At 47.1% G+C, this 22,622-nt stretch overlaps 1 protein-coding gene across 4 annotated transcripts in view; it reads right to left on the reverse strand.

Moving 5' to 3' along the window:
* Window positions 1-344: 344 nt before the first annotated feature.
* WDR59 (WD repeat domain 59) overlaps window positions 345-22,622 on the reverse strand; it is a 48,905-nt gene continuing 26,627 nt past the window's right edge. Inside the window, exons 16-27 of one of the 4 annotated variants that reach the window (XM_040075159.2) lie at window positions 21,754-21,910; window positions 20,414-20,483; window positions 20,008-20,161; window positions 16,334-16,390; window positions 10,300-10,433; window positions 8,959-9,040; window positions 6,982-7,094; window positions 5,817-5,964; window positions 5,652-5,724; window positions 4,517-4,643; window positions 3,941-4,083; window positions 345-2,054 (exon numbers count right to left, since the gene is read on the reverse strand). In XM_040075159.2, the coding sequence (XP_039931093.1) occupies window positions 1,819-2,054; window positions 3,941-4,083; window positions 4,517-4,643; window positions 5,652-5,724; window positions 5,817-5,964; window positions 6,982-7,094; window positions 8,959-9,040; window positions 10,300-10,433; window positions 16,334-16,390; window positions 20,008-20,161; window positions 20,414-20,483; window positions 21,754-21,910 (1,494 nt within the window). In that variant the 3' untranslated portion in view covers window positions 345-1,818. Of the gene's footprint in view, window positions 2,055-3,940; window positions 4,084-4,516; window positions 4,644-5,651; window positions 5,725-5,816; window positions 5,965-6,981; window positions 7,095-8,958; window positions 9,041-10,299; window positions 10,434-16,333; window positions 16,391-18,349; window positions 19,151-20,007; window positions 20,162-20,413; window positions 20,484-21,753; window positions 21,911-22,622 lie in introns of those variants that run through there. The other 3 variants (XM_040075160.2, XM_040075162.2, XM_040075161.2) reach the window with 3 other exon arrangements.

Below are 22,622 nucleotides of genomic sequence, written 5' to 3' on the forward strand. Positions count from 1 at the left end.
GGTGCACCCGCCTGCTTTCCTGGGGGGCAGACGCTGCCCAGGGCCTCCCCAAACTGCAGGATGTGGGCTTTGGTTCGCCGGCGGCTCAGACGCCGCCCAGCTTCACTTTCCCAAGAGGAGCCTCGCAACCGCGGGCAGTTCCCAGTCTTGTTCCCAGGCTGGTGTGGCAGGTGTCAGCACACTGCCCCAGCCAGGGCTGGGCGAGCCAACAGCCCCTCAGCTATCGTGGGGCTCTGCTACCACCGAGCCCCCTGCCTGGGGCTGCAACACTCACCACCCACTGGGAGGAAGAGCTGCTGGGGGCTCCCCACGGAGAGAGAGCCATCAGAGCAACACCACGTTCTATGAGAACGGAACTTTAAAAAAATAATTTTAATGTTTTAATTGTTTAAGATACATCATCTGTTTATTCCACAGCAGGACCCCACAGCCTGAGCTAGCACAGGGGTTGGGAACGGGCATGGTACGTGGCCCCACTCAGCAGGCAAGCGTGGGAGAAGGGATCAGTGCCAGGACAGGTGGGGGTAGCTCCAGCTGGCTCATCCCTGACCACACATTCACCCAAATCCAAAGCTCAGGCTGAAGCCAGCCCTGGAGAGGCACAGGCTGTACGTTCTAGGTGTGCACACAGTGCACAGCAGTGTCCCTGCGCTGGGAGTGCCCCGCAGGCACAGCCCCAAACAGACAGATCCATCAGTACATTCTCCAGCTGATGCTCCACAGTAAGAAAAGTCATAAACCTTTTGCCTCCGTGATCTCACCATTCTTCCAATCCCCCTTTTTCGCTAGAAACTGCTGCCTCCCTGTTCAAGAGCCTCGTCACTCCAGCAGCAGCAAATCTCAAATTACCCACAATTTTCCCCATAGTGCTTGGAGACAGCAGCCAAAAGGAGCTGTAGGGTAAGTGTCCTTTTTGTGTTTTCTCAGTGAGGGAGCAAAGGCCTTCGAAAACACCACATCTATGGAAAGACAGTGTGGATCCCAAACCCAAAAGGCAGATGCCTTTCCCAGTCACCAGCAAGTGTCACCAACAAGACAGGGACAAGTTAAAGTGCATTTTATCACCTGGTCAGAGGAGGAGATGGAGATACCTTAAAGCCTAACAGTACTAAAACTGCTGGAAGCAACTAATCCCAGGGACCTTGGATACTTGTCTGGGCTTTTCACAGGTACTGACTAGTGAGCAGGAATCTGTTTAAGAAGTAATCCTGAAAAATGCCATTTCCTTCTCTTGCTTTGTGGGAAATCTAAACGATGTAAACAGCCATTCAAAATAAGGACCCTGCTGCTTCCAGACAAACTCTGAGCACAGTTCCATGGACTATTTCCTCTTCAAGAGCCATTTACAACTCTCTTTTAGAGTTTACTGTTGCTTGAGAATTATTTCTGCTTTAATTGTGTAAAACAACTGTCTTGCTCAGTTTGAGCCCATGTAAAGAGGCACCTGGAAAAGACTCTACATTGCTGGAGCGAGTTTGGCTTTGCCAGGAGGGCCCTTTCCAGGGGAGCTTTCAAAAACCTCTTCATCCCAAACGAACCAATATTCACACACCCTTCTGCAGAAGAGAGCAATTTTTCTGGTCTGGCATCCATTGCCAGCAATGGACACAGGGAATTTGGTCAAATCGGTCTGAAAGCAACCTGGGAAGCGTAAGAGTAATGGAAGCACTTGTAAACATCACCACAGCACATTACCAGGACATCCTGCTTCAGCTCCTTGCGGCAATCCCCTCCAGACGGAGCGGAGCAGAGCTGACTCGACACGGCTTGGGAATGAAATGCTCAGTCAGTTCCCGGGTGGCACGCTGTCCCCAGTGCTCAGAAGGTGCTCTCGAGCAGGCAGTGGCACCCGCAGCCTGTGGGACAGACCTCCTGGGTGCGAAACCACTCCATCATGTGGCTGGTGTGGCCGCCGTGGCCGCAGGTCAGGCAGAAATTGGAGGAGCCCCGCACGGCCACGTGGCAGATGGCGCACTGGAAGGTGAAGCCCTTGCAGATGGCACACTGGGTGCCGCGCACCTCGCTGCGGCAGTGGCTGCAGTACACGCCGAACTCTGCCGGACGGAACACACGGAGAGCGGCACAGTTAGTGCCGGAGGAATCACGGACAAAGCAGCCCCGCATACAGCCCCTTGCGCAGCAGATGAGCCCCTTAAACTGCCTCGAAGCTCCATCAGGATGGGACAGTGGCTGGTGTTTAGAGATCCTGGTTTGTTCTCCATACGCGATTAAAGGAACGGATGGGCAAGCGGAGCACTGTGGCACTGACTGGCCCACCCATTCCCCTGATGGCTACAGCTGTCTGCTGGAAATGTGGGCTGGATTTCAAGCTTTGGAGACACTGACTCTGAAGGCTCGCTGCTGGTCCCATCCACCTCTTACCACTAGGAAGTGTCACTAAGCAAGCAAGAACAGCCTCCGTTTCTCATCAGAGAGCCCGCCTGACGGCTCCTGTATCAGACTGTCAGCCATGGAGGAGCAAAGGCAGTGGGTTAAGTCACCTATTTTCACTCAATTACTCCCCAGAAGTTGTCTTTGGTGACAAGGTGGGACTATTGTGTTTCTCTGGCATCCTTCATTTGTTTTTCCCCCCCCAGGTCAAGCAGATCTGTTCCCAGAGGTGTGTGAAGAAGACAATTTGGCAGCTGTCCTTAAGCTGGGCATGTATGCTGCTGAAAGTATTTTGGGAGAAAAGTTCTCTTTACCTATTTGCTGGCTAGCTCATCTAGTTAGAGATCTTGCAATTTTAACATAAGGACACTTCAGCCCAGGATCAGACATGAAGACAGGGCATCTCAGAGGGAATAAAGGACATTCATCAGCACAGAGCTGCACACTGCTGGCACGGCAGTATGTGAATTTTACAGCTCTCCTGGAGAGAAGCCCTTGAACTAACACCTGCAAGCCTCACCTCCACCCAGAACTGTGAGAAAGTCAAACCCCTTTACTGGCAGAGCCAACCTCTGTCAGAGGTTAAATGCCACATTTGCAGCAACATTACAGTAACCAATGGACACTTTATCCATGTAGCAGGATGCTCTGCCTAAGCAGGAGTAAAACAGCTTGGATTTTGCCTTACTTGCAAGCTATCAGTGATGGGTTGAGCAGGGGGTCCTGCTGTTCTTAGTGCTGAAGAATGCTGAAACCAGCTTGATCACACTACCCCAAATCAGACCCATCACACAGACAGATAAGGCAAATGCCTCCTCACCAAGGCTGGCATCAACAGGGATGTGAAAGCCCTGGTAGGGAAGGGAGAGGCAGATGTTTACAGAAGAAGAAACCAAACAGCTGATAGCATCTTACTCAAAAATAAAGCACGTTCTGTTGAGCAGGCAGGACAACATTTTATCTAAAATTGTGTGACTGACAGTCAATCACTTCATACCATAAAGACCAGTTCCAATTTTAAATGGTGAAAATTTTTAACACACCTCCCTTAGGTGTGACCTTACCTTGGGTGGGGACACCCCTCAAGGTCACTCCGCAAAGCTGAGCGAGAGAGATTTGCCCATGGTCATTGCTATGGGTGGACATCAGTGTCTACCTGATCATTTTTAAGCTAGCTTTGATATTATTTATTTAATAACCAGTGCACTGTATTACTAGTTTTAATTTCCTATACTGTGTGGTAAATAATTCTGATTAAGACCTTTTTAGTCTAATGAGTATCATCATATTCATCAATTCAAAATAAACCCTTCATATTTTACTCATATTAAATAATTGGTTTTGCCATCACTAATCCTGCGGAACGATTTGTACCAAGGTTCAATTACACCTATATAACGATTTTAAATCCTTGTGACTCCCTTGGGTGGGTCTCTCTGACAACCTTTGTCCATTCTGTCCATGACACATCCTGCCCTGCAGATTGCACGTTCCTAAGCTCCTGAGGCACAGCTGTGGCTTTGCCTGGGCAACTGGACCAGACACTCACCAATTCCCTTGTGGGGATCAGGAGGACACGAGACAAACTTCAGAACCTCAGCCCGTTTCTCTCGCAGGCCCCAGCGATAAAGGATTTCTCCATAGCACTTCTTAAAGTCATCAAATTGCTGCGTGTTGGCAGGATCCAGCAGCCTAGAGGAACACACAGACTTGTAACTGATTGACTCTCAAGAGTCTCTGATTGCAATCCTCTTTCTGGCGATGGCTAGGCAAGCAGCTCACATTGCTGGAAATGCAACAGGGCACTTCCCACAGGCTGCTGAAAGATTGCTGAACACAAACTGCTCTGGCCTTGACTTGTTCTGCACTCCAGGGTGCACACTCCGTGGGTGGACTGTCCTTTGAGGCCCACATCATGGCCTGTTAGGGAAGTATATTGTGTAATCCCAGCAGTATTGATCTGCAGGATGGAGTTTTTTCAAGTAATTGTGTGAATGACAAGGTCTAGGGGCAGGTGTGGTACTGAACAGCACCAAGACAGACCTGGCCATGGAGTTCCACGTGACTGAGACACAAGTAAGGCATCATTTCTGAATATCTCTGAGGCACATGATAACCCACCTACCTTTTGTTTTTCTCATGCTGGTCCTTCTCCCGCTCCCGATGATCAGGATACATTAGGTTTCCGTAGCGGAAGTCATCTGGAGAAGACTCACACCAGGGAGTGGAGGTCTGCTCTGTGTCTTTGTTTGCTGCAAACACCAAGAGGCTGTGAGTGCATCTCCCCCCTCAAAACTGGAGTCAGGAAGGGACATGAAAGACCACAGGTTTCCACCCCCATGTTTCAGTCCTGTCTCTGTCCTACCACCCTCTGCATTCCAACAAACACTGCCCCGCCTCCAAGAACTAAGTGCCAGCCTCTACTTGCCAAGTGCTCCTACTACACCTTTGGTGACAGGACTTGATGGGGATCACCAGGCAGAGAATTCTGATGTGGAGGAATCCCTTTTGCCTTCTGCTTCAGACAAAAAGTTACCAGGCTATCAATCCCATGGAGTTTGCTTGGGAACATTTTCCCGGGCGGACCCGGGTTCCTCTTTCCTAGACAGGGAGGACTCTCATCACCAGGACTGCTGTTACGTAAAGGGGCCTCTGCATGCAAGGTACTGCCCTGGGGGCAGGGAGATGACTGCTGCTAATAACTGTTACAAACGATTATTCGCTCCCCAAACCCCCATCTTCTCCTCTCCCCCATGTCACACATGCCTTGATATCACACTGACAAGGTACAGCTGTGGAGCTAACAGGGCTGATGCTGCCCCAGGCCACGTATATCATTAGGAATCTGCCAAAAGCTTCAACTCTGACACCAGAGTCCCCCTTTGTCACAGTGAAAAACCTCTGTGGATATTCACAGCACAAAGAAGCCAGTCTTCCCAACTGCTGCATTTTTCCCAGTGAGAGAAGAAAGCTCAGCACTGCTTTTCCCCCGAAACCCTGTGGAATCAGCCAGCTGATGACATTTTGAGGCCTTTTTAATAATCACTCAGTCAAGTGTCCACTGAAGTCAGAAGGTGCAGGACAGCAGGAGCCTTGACACAGAATCACACCACACTGGCCAAACCCCACAGAGCTGCTCTGGCAGAGCACATCTGCAATCACAGCCAGTACTAACTCCCTCTCTTCCCCACCATAGGAGCCATCTAAAACCTTGGCCAGAAGGGCGGAAGATTCCTTTATTTACTAGCCAGGTCTCATACCTATGCTCCAGCCTCCAGTGCCAATTCCAGGATCTGACATGCTGGAACAGGAGCCAGAGGAAGTAAAGCTGGGCTGTTGAGGGGGAAAGGAGAATAAATCACGTCATCTATGTGAGAGACGTTCAAAGATTTCCAAGACAGTAGGGAAAGAAATGGCGATCGTACGTATCGGCTGTGGGAGGCCAGGTTGGAGGCACGCTGAGGGAAGGGGACACAAGAATTGAGGCACCCCTGGAGCCTGGACTGGGCTTCAAAAACACTGCAGAGCATGGCCAAGGTCTGTACATCATGGAGCTGTGAGTAATGAGCCAGCCTGGGAAATGAAAAAGACAGTGTGAGACTGGGCAGAATTCAGTGGCAAAACCATTGAGATTCCAGGGCAGCTGATTTCAAGCCTGTTGCATATGTGGTGTCATGATGACTGTCCACAGGAGATATGTGCACTGAGGGACTGGGTTGGCTTTTCTGTCACACCTTTGAGTGTGAGCCAAGTTCTCCTGAAAACACTCATGCCCTAACTGGTGGGAGAAAGACAGGAGCTCTGGGAATCCAGCAGTACTTGGGCTCTGATGCAATGCTGGAGCCATTAGACTCACTCCCAGCTACAACATCTTTTTGACAAAGTTCTCTGGGTGCAAGTGTCCTGCACCTGGATCACAAGGCAAAAGGCTGCTACAGGTTTTCTAGGAGGCTAGGACGTTTCCAGTTTGCTCTGAAGGCTGAGAGTGATAAAGAACAACCCGTGCTGTGCTCCCACTGCTGCCATGCAGCAGGAGAGAGCTCGGCCACGCAATAATACGAAAGCACAGCACACAAATCCTACACTTCCAAATAGTGTGGATCGACAAATAATATCAATTAAGAATTATGTACCCTCCTGAGCAGATTCACCGCCTGGAAGACATTTGCAGCTAAGACTTGGCTTTGATGCTACTGGAACAACTTCCCAGTAATGCTAGGTGATAACAGGGAATCTGAAAGTGGAAAAAAGATGCTGCACCAACAGGCTCGTTTAGTGGGGAGCAGGAAACCCAAATCTCCAAGTCAGGCATTGTGGGCATGGAAAGCAGAGCTCCACCTCTGCCTGGCCTATTGCTCAATGCTGGCCAAGGAAGACCTGAGTGATAGATGGCAGGTCGAGGGCTGCCTCCTGTATGCCAGAAACACATTTGGAGTTTCCCTTTGTGATGCATGACAGGCTTGAGATAGGAAAAGAATCCATATGGTGGCACTACCCCAAAGCTGAAATGATCCCTTACACATAGATAGTTATAGAGGGCTTTGCTCCAGCAACCATTCCCCAACCCCTCCCCAGCATTCAGACACGTACAAGGACTCCAGTAATTGACGTCCAAATGGATGTTGTGCCCAAGGTATCTCTAAATCTGGGTCAGACTTCGGTCCAAGACAGAGATCAGTGGCCACCATGGCCAGTGACCAAACCTGGCAGACAGGAAGGAAAAGCAGCAAAGCTACAATTAGGATTAACCACACTCCCAGGGCATAGGTGTGCACAAATTCACACACAGACAGACAGATAATAATGGAGTTTATCTGTTTGTGTTTGTGTTTGGTTTGTTTTTTTTTTTTTTTTTTTTTCCCTGACAGCAGAGAACAGTTTCGGTCTCTGTGTCACAGATAATATAGAGAATAACACAAACCCAAAACTCTCCCAGTCCCACTTGCTTTGTGTTTGAGTTAAACACAAAAGCAGAAGAATCTATAGTCTATTAGTGCATTTTATATTCACAAGCCTCAAAAGTGTTTAGATTTGATACAGTTCTTGGGTTCAGAGATGTCTGGTGACAGAAAGTTTACTGGTAAATCATTATTTGCATGAGAAGTATCCTTTCATTAGTCGTGTCACTGAGCACTATTCTCCAAATGCAGCCTGGCACAGACAGGAAGAAAAGCCTTTTCTACTTCAGAAGTTTAACCACTTCACATGAAATTTCTGCTTCATTTATCATCCTCTACTCTGAAAACGGTTCCATCTTGTCAGTCTCTATACCCCTGATCTAGGAATGTTTTTTCTGCTGTACCTTTAAAAATGGGACAGTTAGAATATTCCAGGGAAAAGGAAAGCTCCTAGTTTAGCATGAAAAAAAGAGCAGGAAAGGAAAAAGAGCATGGTGCTAACAATACAACAGAAATTAGAGAACTGACAACATGGACAATAAAGAAAAAATACCTGTTCCAAGTACAAAGAACAAACAGCCAGAAAAAGAAGTCCCAAATCTGCTCCCCGTGCAATCAGAGAGAGCAACAGAAGAGAAACTGAAACAGGGACTGGGCTGAGTAAGAGAGTGTACAGAAAGGAAACAGGAAAGATGCCACTTCCTACACTGCTACAGAGCACATCAAACCTGTAACTTGCAACTCAAGCCTGCATGTCTGCTGTGAGCTGCAATACAGGCTGGAGTCACATGGGACAGGGAAAACCAAGTTATCTCAGAAAAATCTTGCTGAAGTCACTTCACCCAAACGCTGATCCAATGTGGACAAACCAGACTGCTAGAGGAAGCACAGAACAAGGGGAACTAGACCTACTTTCTCTCTGCTGGTGTCACAGAAGCCACCAAAAAGCAAAACAACAGCTTCAGTCATCTTCTGCTTAGATCAGGTAAGCCTCTGCATGTTGCCTGCCCAGCTCTAGGAAGAGCCAAATGCTGAGGAGATGCGCACAGCTCCTGTGGCACTTCCAATTCCCATCTCTTTCAGGTGCTCCCATGTCCTGTGAAATGCTCTGCCTCTTACAATGGACTAATCACAGGGAAAAGCATGGGCCACAGACATTTTTCTCCTTTTTTCAGCTGAAGGCAAGTAGCCAGCCCCATTCTGGGGCCCCTGGGCCCAGGCTCTCTTGGGAGAAGCTGGCTGCAGCTAGTACCCAGTGCCAGCACAGATGAATGCCAAACAATGGGAACAATTACATAAGTACGAAAAAAAATTACGGATCAAAATGCTGACAGCAGCTAGGCAACTCTGTGCACAGTTACTCCATTTGATGACTCAAAAGCAGGCTGCATTCCTCACTTTGCCTACAGGAATTCCCTGAAAAATGTGTTTCACTCAGTTTGGCAAAGGGCATAAAAGAATCTGTGTGCAATCCTGGGAAGGAATCTCTCGATGCCCAGAGTCAGCGAGGTGGGGACCACCTTGGTGGCCGTTCCACAGGCTTGGTCCACCAACCAGAGACTCCCTGACAGAGCTGCTGAACCCCAGTGGCTGTTTGGGTGTTGGTGACAGCACAAGCCGTTGGAGGTAGCACAGCACGCTGAGGAAGAGGTCTGATTCCATGGCCTACCTGTACGAGATCCCTTCGCCCCACAGCCAAGGCTGAGGCAGCATTCTTCTGGCAAGTCTCCTGGATGTTATTCACGTTCAGTCTGGAAGGAAAGGAGGTAACTCAGCTCTGAGTAACTGCCATCCTCCTCCCACTATTCATTTTGCTAATACAGCACACATTGAGTCCAACTCCACACTAGCTGGGATTGATCCTAAGCAACACCATTTCCAAGAGGGCATCAGAGCAAACTTCTGCCAGGGTATCGCAGAGTCCAGAATCATTCTTGTCCCTAAAAACCGGTGCCATTGGCTACAAGGTCCTGCCCCCATTCAGCCCATCAGTCTGCTCTGGCTGACTCACAGGGAGACAGGGGCACACTGGGAAGAACCAGGCTGGCTGGGGGTAACACACCCACTGTGTGAAGCCTTGACAGGCTGGCAAGGCGGGCTGAGGAAGCCCATGTGTGCTCTTCTGCCTGTTAACAGAAAACCTCCCAACGCTTCAGCTGCTTGAGGTTTTTACAATAAATGGAAAAGGGTCAGGCTGTTTACACAAAATACCCCAAGAAAGAAGGTCTAATAGTTTTTTTAAAAGAATATTCTTTTTAATAACACAGAAAGGGAGAGAAAGAAGGTTTTTTTTCCTCCCCTTCTTTCCTCAGAAAGGAAACCTGCTTCTTCCCTGAATGACCATAGACTGGAAATTCTGTTATGGACCAGCCAGTATTAACAAAGCTAGGACAGAAAAAATTCAGGAACAGAGATTTTGTAACCATATGATTTAGAAAGTCTGGAAAAAGGAAGCCCTTTGTTAAAATAAAACCGAAACCAACACCAACAAAATCACAAAAATGGCCACAGAACTCCATCCTTTCCATTAACACAGAACAACTTGCAGAACAGACCTGACATGTACAACCAAGTGGAAACATATCAAATACTTCTGAAATTAAAAAGCTTTATGAGATATTAATAGTTTTACAGAATGAAAATGTGCATTTACTGGTATTTTTAAGCCTGCGCGTTTAACATGAAATTCAAGAAAGAATTTCTACAGATAATTTCTCTCTCTAGCAGGTTAAAATCTGAACCTGTAACATTCGCAGTGACGATGCTGAAGCACCACTTCAAACTCTGTTGACCACACCTCAGCACAAATTTCTTCCCTCACACTTTTCAGATCTACAGGGGACGGGTCCCCTCTCACAGGCAGAGGGATACCAAAAAAAGCAGAGAGGCAAGAACAGAGGAAGAAGGTAGAGGAACATTCACAGATCCATGCTGACTGATGGTGGGATTAAAGCACAGCCAAAGACAACTGCTTTCATTTGGGAAAGCATGACAGCCCACATGTACTCACATGTAGAGCTCTCCCAGCAGCTTGTGGACAGGCAGCAAGCAGGAAATATCTTGGATAATAACTTTCCCAGCAGCTTTGATAGGTCGGTTGTTGGCATCTGTCCCCTCTCGTTTGCTTTTCCACCTCCTTGATTTCTGCAGAATGAATGGCAAAGTGTTACTGGGGAAGAGGACAGTGGGCTGCAGGGAACAAAGCACTAAGGTCAAGAATAATGCAAGCAACACCCAAACCTGCCTTTCAGAAGGCTCTGTGTTACCCTGGAAAACATTCATGATATGCCCAGGAGAACAAGCACCTCCATCTGTAGGAAGTGAAAAGCAGGTCAAGGCAGCGAGCTCAAGGTCAAACTCACTCAAAAGTATTTTGTGAGTTTCCCTGTGAAAGCCAATAATAGAATAAATCAGCATCGGGATGCCAATCAAACCTGGGCAAGTTTGGCAGGAGAACCGTTCAATTCTCATTCTCTGGGAACCCACTGCAGATAGACCACTGCCGACCTCAGCCAGTGTCAGCAGAGACATGCTGGAGGCAGCTGCTGCTCGACCTTTGCCTCAGGGCAAGCCCACAGCTCCAGACTGTCTTATGTCTGCCCTCTCAGGGTGAGAACAGCCCTGCTCAGTGCCAGCACAGGGCTCCCACCTTCTGCTTTATCAACAGCTTCAAACAAACAACTGGCAGATGATAAAGCAGGGCCCAAGTTTTCCTAGCAAGGATCCCTAGCTACCATGCTCACAGCTACTTACAGCTGGCTGAGGACATAAGAGGGGGGAGAAGAAAGGAGAGGAACCAACGGAAGAGAATGGAAACAAGAAGCCAAGATTCCCAAATACTCCCTGTAATAGATACAGAGGCCATCTTAACACCAAGCTGCATAAAGCTACCTTGGCTGTGTGAAACACCGTAGAGTATTTGTCTGGTATCCTGATCTCTTCCAGCTCCCTGCTTGAGGAGAGTGAGGAGGAGCGATGAGAGGATGTTTGGCAGCACGACAGGCAGAAGGCACTGGAGCTCTACCGAAGGAAGCACTGGCTGCTAGGCAGGGTTCCAAGGCTTTGCAATGCTGCTCTCTTCTGGCGCGTTCCCTCGCTGCCACACAGAGCCGAGGGAAGCGCCCGCTCATGCTGCGCTAGGGAGGCTCTCCTGGGCCACTCATGCTGGGGCTTCCCACACATCTCATCGAAGCACAACAGCCCCTCTCTCGAGCGGCCAGCAAAGCAGCCCTGTGCTGATGGCTCTGCAAGGCAGATGCGGCTCACACAGGCTCACACTGGTGCTCCTAAAGAGCAGACTGGGACGCAGGAAAGGCAGGACTTGGACCTGCAAGCAGGGTCACCTTCACTGTGGGTGTGAGGCCAGCTCCGGGATGGCTGAGCGCCAAATAGCTTTTGACCATGACCATGCAGTCCTGTGAGAACCTGGGCAGGCTTATCAAACAAAATGTCCTTAAAAACCTACTCATGACCTTAAGAAATGCCACTGCCTGCCTGGCCCAAGCTTAGGCCAGTGTGCTGAGGAGGTCTTGCCATGCTGAGCATACTAGTAACACATGCCACAAGAAGCAAAAAGGATGAACTCCTGAAGCTTCTCTGAACACTGCACAGCTGAGGATCAGAAGCTCCAGCTTGACAGTAAGTGAAGAAGGCATTTCAGCCTCAGAGGAGGCGAAAGTGGGTTTTTCCAGGGATGCCCACGTTACACAGCATCACCATTCCCCATATCTTCCACCACTCCCCTGAGTAAGGAGGAGCAGAGCTTGTATGATACCTAACACGCAGAGGGGTGAAACACTGGTAGAAACAGGTCTGTCAGCATCCAGTGCTCTGGAAAAGCTGACTGACTAGTTCTCTGCCATATCTTTTCAAATTCTAATTCATCGAAGAGTAATCTGCCTGCAGTACTTAACTGTCCCCTGAAGCTGAAAAGCACTGTGCAGTGGAAGGTGGCTAGAATGGGGTCAGGGGAGAGACCCACCTCTCTTCAGCCCATCAGTTCTTAATCAAGGCACAGTCTGGATCAGCTCTGCCTCTCTTCATGTTGGGCAGGCTAATCCTGTTTTGATAACACCTAAAAGTTTAGCTGCCCTTCCCATGCTGAAGGATGTGGGCTGTATTACAACAAGGTTCCTAAGTAACAGTGGCACCTGTGCCTCATTCCTTCTTAGAGCAGCAAATGCTGTCTCCCAGGTGTGGCCAGGAGCTGCTGATGCTACCAAAACCAGTATATGAGTGAAGCTTGGGAGCCCCAGCACAATGACACACCAGGAGGAAAGAGCTCAGGCACTGTCCTGGAAGGGCTACCAGGCATCTCACAGCAAAAGCTGTTATTTGTGCTGTGTGTGAGCAGGTGTTTGAGCCCAGGCTTGCAGACATTCTGCAGGGCTAGCAACAAGAGCTTCTAGGGCCTGGCAGGTAATTTGGAGGACAACATGTCACCTCCTGACCATCTGTAAGCCAGCTGCCCCCAGGACTCACAGTCGATGGAGAGCTCCCTCTGCCCAGTCTTTGGGAACAGATTCAACCTGCTCCTGCCCCCTGCAAGAGCAGACTGAAGAATCCTCCCAACAGGCATTTCAAGACTAGAAACATGGACAACACACACCATTTTCCACAGGCAATCGGGTCTCTTTTTTTTTTTTTTTTTTTTTTTTGGAGGAGAATGAAGACAAATGAAGATGAGAATGAAAAAGCTCTCATGAATGGTTTCCACTGCTTGCTTTTAGCATATCACCAGACAAATGGAAACACTAAATGTATCAGAACCCCCTGAAGACTTGGACTCAAACCAAAATTGTCCCATTTTCTTCCTTTTAATTCTGATTATTTACTGGCAAAAAAGGAAACCCTAATTCTTTACTGGTGCAGCCCCAGGAGTGGAGTTAGTTGATGGCCACAGGCCCTGCCTGTACTACACTTCCATGCCCACCACTTCCAGCCCCTAAAGCTGTGACAGAAAAAAATCATAAAGCTACATGTGGAGTCACCATTAAAAAAGTCTGGGTTTTTTGCAATTCAGGTTTACCTCAGCGACAGCAAGTAAGAGTTGGAAAAAACCCACAATCAGAAGTGTGGGAACCCTCATGGATGGGGTAAAGTTCATCAGCATTGACAGCTGAAATTCTGCTTTCAATCCAATAATTGCTGGTGTTAATTACAGGAGTAACTCTCCACCAGGCGGTATTTGAGCACTTTTAACAGGGATTACCAGAGACAAAGAAAGCTTTAGGTTGGGTTTATCTGGCCAAGGTCCACATCCCTCCCATTCCACCTTTTCTCCCAGGAGAAGCTCCCACTATGGTGTAATCAAAAGGTCTCACCAAGGCTCAGGGGCATTAGGGTAGAGCAGAAAACACACCTCTTCCTAGGGGCTGGAGCACAGGTAAGGAAGGGGAGCAGGGAACAAAACAGTTGGAGCTGAAGCAGAAACCAACATGCACCAAGCTAGCTGCTGGCAGCTGAAGGACACAAGGCACAGGTCTTCTGCTCTGCCCACGACATTTCTAGCACTTTCTGAAGCCTAGACTCCATGCCAAGGAGAGCTGCATCTACCCAGCCACTCTCCTTAGTTTAATGAGAGGAAGATACAAAAGAAAACAGCTCCAGTGATAAGTAAATTAAGACTCATCAGTTCCTCAGAGCGAGAAGGAAAGAAACCAGAGCATTTATGGCAATCATGGGGTTGGAGGTGACAGCAGGGAACAGCACTGAATAATGACTAAAAAAGCCAGCCTGCACCTGCACTACTATACCCAAGGCTGTAATTTGCTGCAATCTGAGGTGATAACGATGGCAGTAAATGGGTTACATGTAGAAACAGATAGCCCAAGAATAAGCCACCAACTGCTTTGTAGCAACCACCATCATCACTGCATACTCAGCAGCAGGAATTGCAAAATGCTGCCCGCTTGGAAAGGATGCTGAACACTTGGGTGTGTGTGCCTTTGGATCCTGCTGAGGCAGGCAGTGCTTTAAGTAGGATCCTGAAATGTAAAGCACCTGTTTCACATCAGCATATGCAAAATTTCAGGGTTTATGGTATAAACTGGCGTTAGTAGGGCAGAGGTAAAGGTTGTGAACAGAAGAGAACAGACTCAATGCCAAGAGATTAAGCTGCAATAAGACATGCACAAAATAGTTAAAACTGCTCAAGTCAGGTTCAAACTGTTTCTCCTATTTATTTTTTTTAAATAAAATACAAAAATTGCTTCCTCCCTGTAGAATGCTATGCTTCCTTACTCTGAACAACAGCCTACAGATTAACTCCCCCGTGTGGCTCATGCAACACTGCCTGGATTTTCTCTTCAAAATAGTCAACATTTACTATTTCCAGCATCTCCCACAATATCAGGCACCTGCCACAAAGGTGCCAAAAAATCCAAGGCTCTTTTGAATCAAGTGCCCCACAGCAGGAGTATTTCTTTATAGCTTCCATCAATCAATAGCTGGCACCTGCCCTGAAGCATGGGCACTTCTTATCATAAGAGGAGGCCAGAAAGAAAGAGGAGTTATTGCTTCTTGTAAACTTGTTAAGCTCTTGCTTCCCCAAACATCTTGAGCAATGGTGAGCTCTTCTTCCAGAAGGAAGGCATGTGATTTGCACTAGTAACCTATACCTCTCCTTGTGCACGCCTGTGTCTTCACCTTAGGCACTGCTGCCTCCTTTAGAGAGTCAGTTTAGCCTCTTCCAAACATTATCCACAAATACAATCAATCCTTCAAGGCTTGGACTAACCCCTGTACCTCTTTTAAATATACACTACAGAAAATTATAACTATCACATGCCTACTTGCTCTTCCTTTCAGGACATTGGTAAGGGAATTAAACTGTGGCCTTTGTGCTCTGCAATTTACCACACAAGCTGGCAAGTTCATTGCCTGATTTTCTGTCTTTCAGTCTGCTCCTGATTCAAGACAGAACTTAATTTCTTGCCTCTGCTGCTCACAAGGCTCTTTGCAAAAAGCCTCGATGGAGTCAAGTAAATTACTTCTGGTTTCTTTCACCTATTATTTGCTTGTACAGTCTTAGAACTGCTGTAATTAGGAAAATTTGATCCTATTATACCAAGTTAAATTAGGTGTTACAGGATTCTATTTTATTCCCTGCTGTCTTATGAAGAGATAGCATGAAGGACAGCAGCTGTGAGAAAACAGTTGTTCGTGCAGACATTAAGACAAACAGACTTAAAGAGATCATCTTCAAATTGAAATGGAGTTCTCTGAGCTTTGTCTATGCTTGGAAGATGAGTGATGAAATACTAATTGCCCACACGTACAGCACAGATTGAGCAATCCTGATACCATCAAGATGTTCGTGAATGATGTTGGAGCTTGAGGGACACGTGGACCTGACTACCAGAAAACTATCAAAGCAGACTTGGCAGGGCAGGTGCCAGGATGAGGGAGTACCTGCCAGGGTAGCTGAAGTGCAACCACTCTAAATGAATGCAGGGTGGTGCAATTCCAAGTGCTGGGAGAAGATCACAAGTTAAGGAGAAATTGTATGTTTTGATCCAGGAAATATGACACTGTGATGAATTGCACTGAGAAGGGGCAGTTCATTTTAATGAGACGACAGATCGTTGTCAGAAATTCAACCAGTTTACTTCTTCCACAGCTCTTAAGTGATCTTCCCTCCCTCTCCAGCAAGGCTTTGTCTTTTCAGAAATTATGTGTTCTAATGTCAGTCTCATCAGTTGGTTGATGATGTATAAAAATCACTCAGCTCCTCTACAGCGCACTCTGTTTCTTAGAGGTTGATCTTTTCTTACACTTCAGATTACCCCTTGGCATCCTTTCCTGACCACAAAGCCAGGTGAAACAGGCCTCCTGTAGGTCAGTAACTGCACCCTGCAAACTACTGTCCGCTCCTGCCCGCTGACACGTGCATCTGCTCTTGTGAAGCCCCAGGCCCTGCGTGGAGTGCGAGTCCCCCAGCTCTGTGCAGGTTACTCAAAGGCAGGCAGGTGGCATTTTATTCTTGGGCCCTTGGGCAGAAGACAGGGTCATATCAAGGACAGTATTAGCACAGCACACAGTACCGGGAAGTCGTTAATTGCTTGTATGGACCAACGTCGCCGGGCAGAGCGAGGAGACATCTGTACGCGAAAACATTACACCCAGGAAAAGGGAAGAAAGACACCAAGAAAATTAAAGACAAAGGTAAATAAACTGAAATGAAAAGTGCCCTGAACCAGCAGAGTAAAAGATACTGTTTCCAATGATTCTGGTACACAGTGAACATTTGCAAACCACGATCCCCACTTCCATCCTCACACAATTGTACTACACAGCATTACCTATGGCTCTGGCAGAGCAAGGGCTGCTGTGTCTGTGCCCAGCACCAGGATCTATGGAAGACTTTGGCAAACAGAAATCTGAATAAAGTCTTCCACGTGGAGTTGTATTACTGCAAGAAGCACTGAACTGCATCGTGTGACCTTGTTCATACCATGAATCGAGCAGAGGACAACACCCAAGTGCCCCACTTGCCTAAATTCCAAAGTTTTACTCCTCTTGCCCGAAGAGGAAGGCAGCTAAGTGTAAACTGCCTAATTTTTAACATAGCTGTCCAGTGCCATGGCACAGATATCTGCAGGAAGTTAAATAAACACTCCTGCTTACTCAGATTCCCAGAACTTTATTCACTGGAACCTGGTGTAACTGTTCACTTTCATTTTAAATGATAAAAACCATATGTCAGGATATTAGAAGGGATGTAGAGACACTGCTACTTGGCAGGGCCATGTGGATATTGTCATAACAGGTTGAGAAACTCATTCAGATTGAGTGAGCAATCAAATTCACTGATTGTGCCAAATAGCTCCAAAGTAGGCTTTCATTAGGAGCTTGAAGATATTTCAGTAGGTACTCAACGCAGTATTATAGCAACAACAAATGGAATCTTTCAAAGCACATTACTGCACACTCACTTGAAAAAAAGTTGTGTACAGATCTCTAAGAGTTATCACAATAAGAAGGGATATTTGGGTCAGGTGCAACGCATTTTGCATTTTGTTTGCATTTTTTGTTTTCAGCTGATGATAGACAGTCAGGACCATCAACCATGCCTTCAGCCTCTACATCCCCTTGCATCTCACTGCTGGGAGAGCCCTACAGCCAGGAAGCCAAGGCTGGCTGCAGGGCCCCATGGAAAGAGAGAGGAGTAGGCTGCAGCCCTGTGCTACAGGTTCCTCCAGCAAGCCTCACAGAGAAGGAGAAAAGTGTTAGTTAAAAGAAATTCAGCAGAGTGGAAAAGCAGCAAAGCTAAGCTCAGTCCCCTCACCGGTTCCCTGATGGGAAGCACAAGGACACTACTGTCACCATCCCCAGGTCCCCACTGGCACCACCCTCTAACTGCAGGGGGAAAAAAGAACTCCATGGCACCTTCTGTAAGAGACACTCAGCTTCAAAACACTGATGGCATTGCCCCGGTACAGATAAAGCTCCTCCCATCTGCTGACTACTGCTCTTCAGCAGGGTTTTTTTGAGGAGTGAAAAAGAGGGAGGAAGAAAGGAGGAGTGTGCATATGTGAATAAAAAGTGAGAAAGATATATATATATATATATATATATATATATATATGTGTGTGTGTGTATGTATATATATATACATACATATTTAAATGAGCACAGAAAGGCTCAGTGCCAGATTTAGTTTCATTTTGGCTTACTAAGGAGTGCTCTGCTGGAATCAGCAGCTCCCCTGCCTTTATGGGAACATGACATCTTTCCTGTCTAGCAATGGGCAAATTCCATTTGTTTGCTAATGGCAGCAGATGCCAGTGGTTGCTACACTGGATTTAAATACTTGGTTATGGCTGATAAATTCAGCTTTGGGGACGAAGTTGTCTGATATCACAGTTTAATGCACAAAATTTCAACTTTTATTTAATACAAACATAAAATCCAAGCTTCAGAGCAAGGAGTTAACTAAACTCAAGAGTCTGGGCTTTTTAAAACCATCACAATGTAATAACAAAAATATATAGCATTGATCTAACAGAGGCCATGACATCAACTCCCAAAGAATCAGAAAACCTCTGCTGAAGGGAGACACAGGCTTTTCTTAGGTGTTTTTTTTGTTTTGGGGGGTTTTTTTAATACTATTTCATCTGCAAGAACATTTGAACAAGCTCTCTGCTAGGGTTCCTACAATTATTCCAGCATGCAAGGAGATAGCACAGCAGGGGAACACAGGAATTTCCCTTGGCTTTCAGCAGACATGCCTGCACACATGCTTTCTTCTCTTGAATTTTTTTACCCTGTGACAAAAATCTTGTTGCCATCAATACAAGGGCTGGGAAGACAGGTCATATGAAATTGCACCAAGCTGGTTCCACATGTTATTTTTAGCCTTGTCTGTCATCTTAGAGAGGCTGTGTGTCAGAGACAAGCCTGCTGCAGAGGACAGAGGTAGCTCTTTAAATAAACTCTCTTACAAAGACTAGGACAGGCTGTAATTCTTGTACCAGGCAGCAGCATTTTCTCTTTCCATTTAATAAAAAAAAAAAAAAATTGTGAGGGGGAAAAAAACCCAGGATGAGGACTCAAAAGTCTTCTGGGGTCTGTATGGGAGCAGAACTTGCAGTGGGGACAGGGGCTCTCCCCACAGCTGGCAGGTGTAATGATGTCATGTAAGCAGGGCACAGTCACAGATAGGCTTGGCTGACACACCCAGCACCACCAGAAAAACAAGACTTCTCCCAGTGCCCAGGAAGGATGGGTGTTTAATGCTTTGACTTCCGCTGCTCCTGGGACACAACTTCTCAAACTCTTCTGCCAGCAGAGTGCAGAGAGCTTTTGGGTTTCTCTGGGTTATCTGGAAGCTCTTCCCTGCTGCAACAGATTCATGTCCTCTGCATGAACAGTGAACAAATTACTCAAATGCCCCAAATTCTGAGGCTCCCAGTGGAAGCTTACTGCAATTTTTTGCAAGTCACTTCACCCCCTGCTGAAGCACAGTTTGTTTCTAACAATCTGCTCAGCCTATTGCTCCCACAGCATGTGCTCCAGGCACATCAGGCCCTCACAGCTGCTTTACAACTACCCTGCGGCCACCCGACAATTACAACAGGTCCTCCTCACCCACCATGTCCCAGAAAGAAACAACCCCACTCTTCTCCAAAGCCTTGTAAACAGGAACAACAGCAAAACCTGCACCTAAACCAGAATTATGTGGATTGGAAGATCTTCAGAGAATAATTTAGAAATTATTTTTGGTTTTTTTTTTTTAATAAAAAAGGTTCAAAGGGGCACATATCCCTGAAAGAGACACCTGAAATAGAAATAACCAACCACATCCCATAATCCAGGAGAGGTTGGCAGTAAGTAGCAGAGAATCACAACCCTCTGCAGTTATATAAATCAGGGAGCACCCAGAACAGCAAGAGCTCCCTACATGTACTTAAGTGAAGACTACAACTTCATAAAGGGTAAGATTTTAACCCTACAATAATGCAAAAGGAGACAGTGTAATGCACTGAAGGGAGCCGTGATGGTCAGCATGAGAAATATCAAAATAAGCAGGTCAAATGCCAGAGATGAACAGTAAAGAAGTTACTAATAGGAGATAAATCCATTTGACAGAGCTGCCTGTAAAAAAAAAGTCTTTCTGAGAGGAATATAAAGCTTCTGTTACTAGCAATGCTAAATGAAAAGAAAGTAGATCATGAAAGCTGAAGTGCTGGGAGCAGTGTTTTGGTCTGGTACTTACCCTTTCTTTGTAGTAGAAGGAGCTAATGGAGACCTGCTCCTTCTCACTGCGTGTTGGGCTCCCACTGTACAAGCGCAGGTTGCCCGGAGTCTCCGTGCGGATCTTCATTGGAGTAATGAGGCCGCTATGGTACGCTGATAAAGCCGACAGAGACCTGGAAAAAAGGGAAGACGCTCTCAGGGGCTTTTCCCACCAAAAGGTCCTGCAGGCTCACACTGACATCTCCACTAACCCAAGCTGTCAGCAATGCTGTGCCATGAAAGAACTCTGCTGAGGCCCTGTGGTGTAAGGGCCCAGGCTCTCAGTGCTGAGGGCACAGCTAACACTAGAGGGTACTCCAGTGTAGGGCCTGGTATTCTCCTGCCCATGACAGCAGCACACCTCCAACGGCACACAGGGCACTCACCTGGGCGTGGGCTCCATCGGGGACACGGCGCGGTGCATGGTCATGGGTCTCGTGAAATACACCAGGTACCCTGAAGAGACAGGACATGGCATAAAGATCATGCAACAAGGAGTAGATTACTGCGGTGGTTCAGCTTAAATGACCAGATTTCCCTGTGTTTCAGAGGCAATGGGCTGGGTTCTTACCCACTACCCTTAGTGATCATAAACTAAAAGCAGACCACCACATTCTCTCAACCCAAATTGACTCCCTGCAAACCCACTCCAAAGTATGGGGGGTTTGAGATGTTTCTCTCAAAAGCACAATTTCAAGTGGTTTACAGCTGCTAGAGAAAAGACAGGAAAAGAAAACGAGCTCATGTTTTACCTCTCCACCAAAACTTGCCACGCACTGTTACTTCAGAGGTAAGTGAGGTGATGTTTGGCAATGCAGAGAAACCAATGCAGCTTGTACAGCTCTCTTCTTCAACAGCAGAGCCCCAGACATTTGAAGCTGACTCCAAAGCATTCTCTCACAAGCCTTACCCCATTTGTCAGCCTCTCAAGTGTCTTCAGCCACCTACTCTTGCAAGAATTTCAGGATTTAGCAGGTTTCACTGAACCTATTCAATGCAATATTATTCTGTTTTGCTTGGGAATTCGGTGAGGCCCGTATGGAAAGCAGCTTTCAAAACGGGCCCACACTGGGATGCAGTCAGGTCCAGAGACAGCATGTGTGCATCTGAAACAGCTCAGTGAAACTTCACAGCTCTTGCTCAGATCTTAACCTGGTTTTTAATGATCTTTACCCTCTATGCACTCTCCTGGAAACCTGGATGTGATTGTACCCCATCTCCTATTTAGGAGAAATTTCTCAATGACCTTGGGAAAGCTATTTTGGACAAATGAAAGAGTGCAGAATGAGAAAAGAGTGGTTAGTAATATGAATACGGTTTCAGCAAGAGGTAAGTTCAACCCCAAATCATGGGAATTTTGTGGAGAGAGTGCCAGAATACACCCAGTAATGTGATGCTGGTAGGAGAGGACTAGGAAAACAGCTACTCCCAGTGTTCTATAAAAAGGGATCTGTCAATGCCTCTGGCATGCCACAAGCCAAAGGTTCTCTCTTCAGCTAGCCCTGCATTTCCAAATTCTAAAGCCCCACATGCAACCCCAACTGCGAACAGTTGCTAACTAGTCTCATCTCTAAATTTACAACAATATCACTACTTTAACACCATTCCTTACTCCTGGCATGGCAGTGACCAAAGCCTCATCATACCCAGAGACAAGTGCCCCCCAAGGCATCTAAAAGCACCATTCCCCAGGTACCTGTTTTAATGTATCAGTGACAGGGCTGACCTGCGCCACAGAACCTGGCTCCAGAGGTCCGTGGAAATGGGATGTTAGAGTCCTGGTAGGAGCCATAGGCATTGGAGACCCGGGCGAACGTGGGCAAGGGGGGCGTTACGGAGTTGGACAGAGCGTAGGGATTGCTGGACGTGCTGTCCTCTTGGTTCTGAAACACAAGTTACCCAAGGTCACACTCCTGCTGCCACAGGAGAGAAAGCCAGCCAGAGCATCAGACATGGCAGTGCCAAGCAGCCTCACAGGAGGTGCTCATCCTTCGAGCCAGAACAGACCAAGCTCAGAGCACAGCTACTGCTTCAGCTGCAAAGGCACTTGCAGGCACATTTGCCTTTGAGGAAAAAGCTTCTCTCTGGCTGCTTGTCCAGAGACTTCTCTCCCACCATAACCATGTTGAAATGTAGAGCTTTACTTGGGGAGGAACAGGAGAAAACTATACAGAAAATCTGACCTTCAGACTCTGGATATGACTCTCAAGACAGCAAGTTGAGCTGAACACGATACTTCAATGATGCACAAAATCTTCTTGAGTGAGAATACCCCACAACTGTGGAGTACCAAACACAGGCTGGGAGTCTTCAAGTGAGGAAGGCAGGTGGTGTGAATTACTGGGGGACCTCAGGACTACCCACAGGAATTTTGGCAGAAATCTGCGTTTATTTGGATAAAGAATACTATGACTTCTGTCTAAAGGAATTCTTTAAAAGCAGTGGTACCTCAAGTCAACAGATTTCCATACAGTAGAGAAAGTTCCCACTCTAACCATATTACTGCTAAAACCAAGCAGAATTAAGCCTTCACACATAAAAAAACCCCCCAGCCCTCTATTTGTGATGAATAAACAAAACCTCCCAGAAAAGAAA

The sequence above is a fragment of the Hirundo rustica genome, chromosome 11 (genome assembly GCF_015227805.2).
Source record: "Hirundo rustica isolate bHirRus1 chromosome 11, bHirRus1.pri.v3, whole genome shotgun sequence".
Classification (NCBI taxonomy): domain Eukaryota; kingdom Metazoa; phylum Chordata; class Aves; order Passeriformes; family Hirundinidae; genus Hirundo; species Hirundo rustica.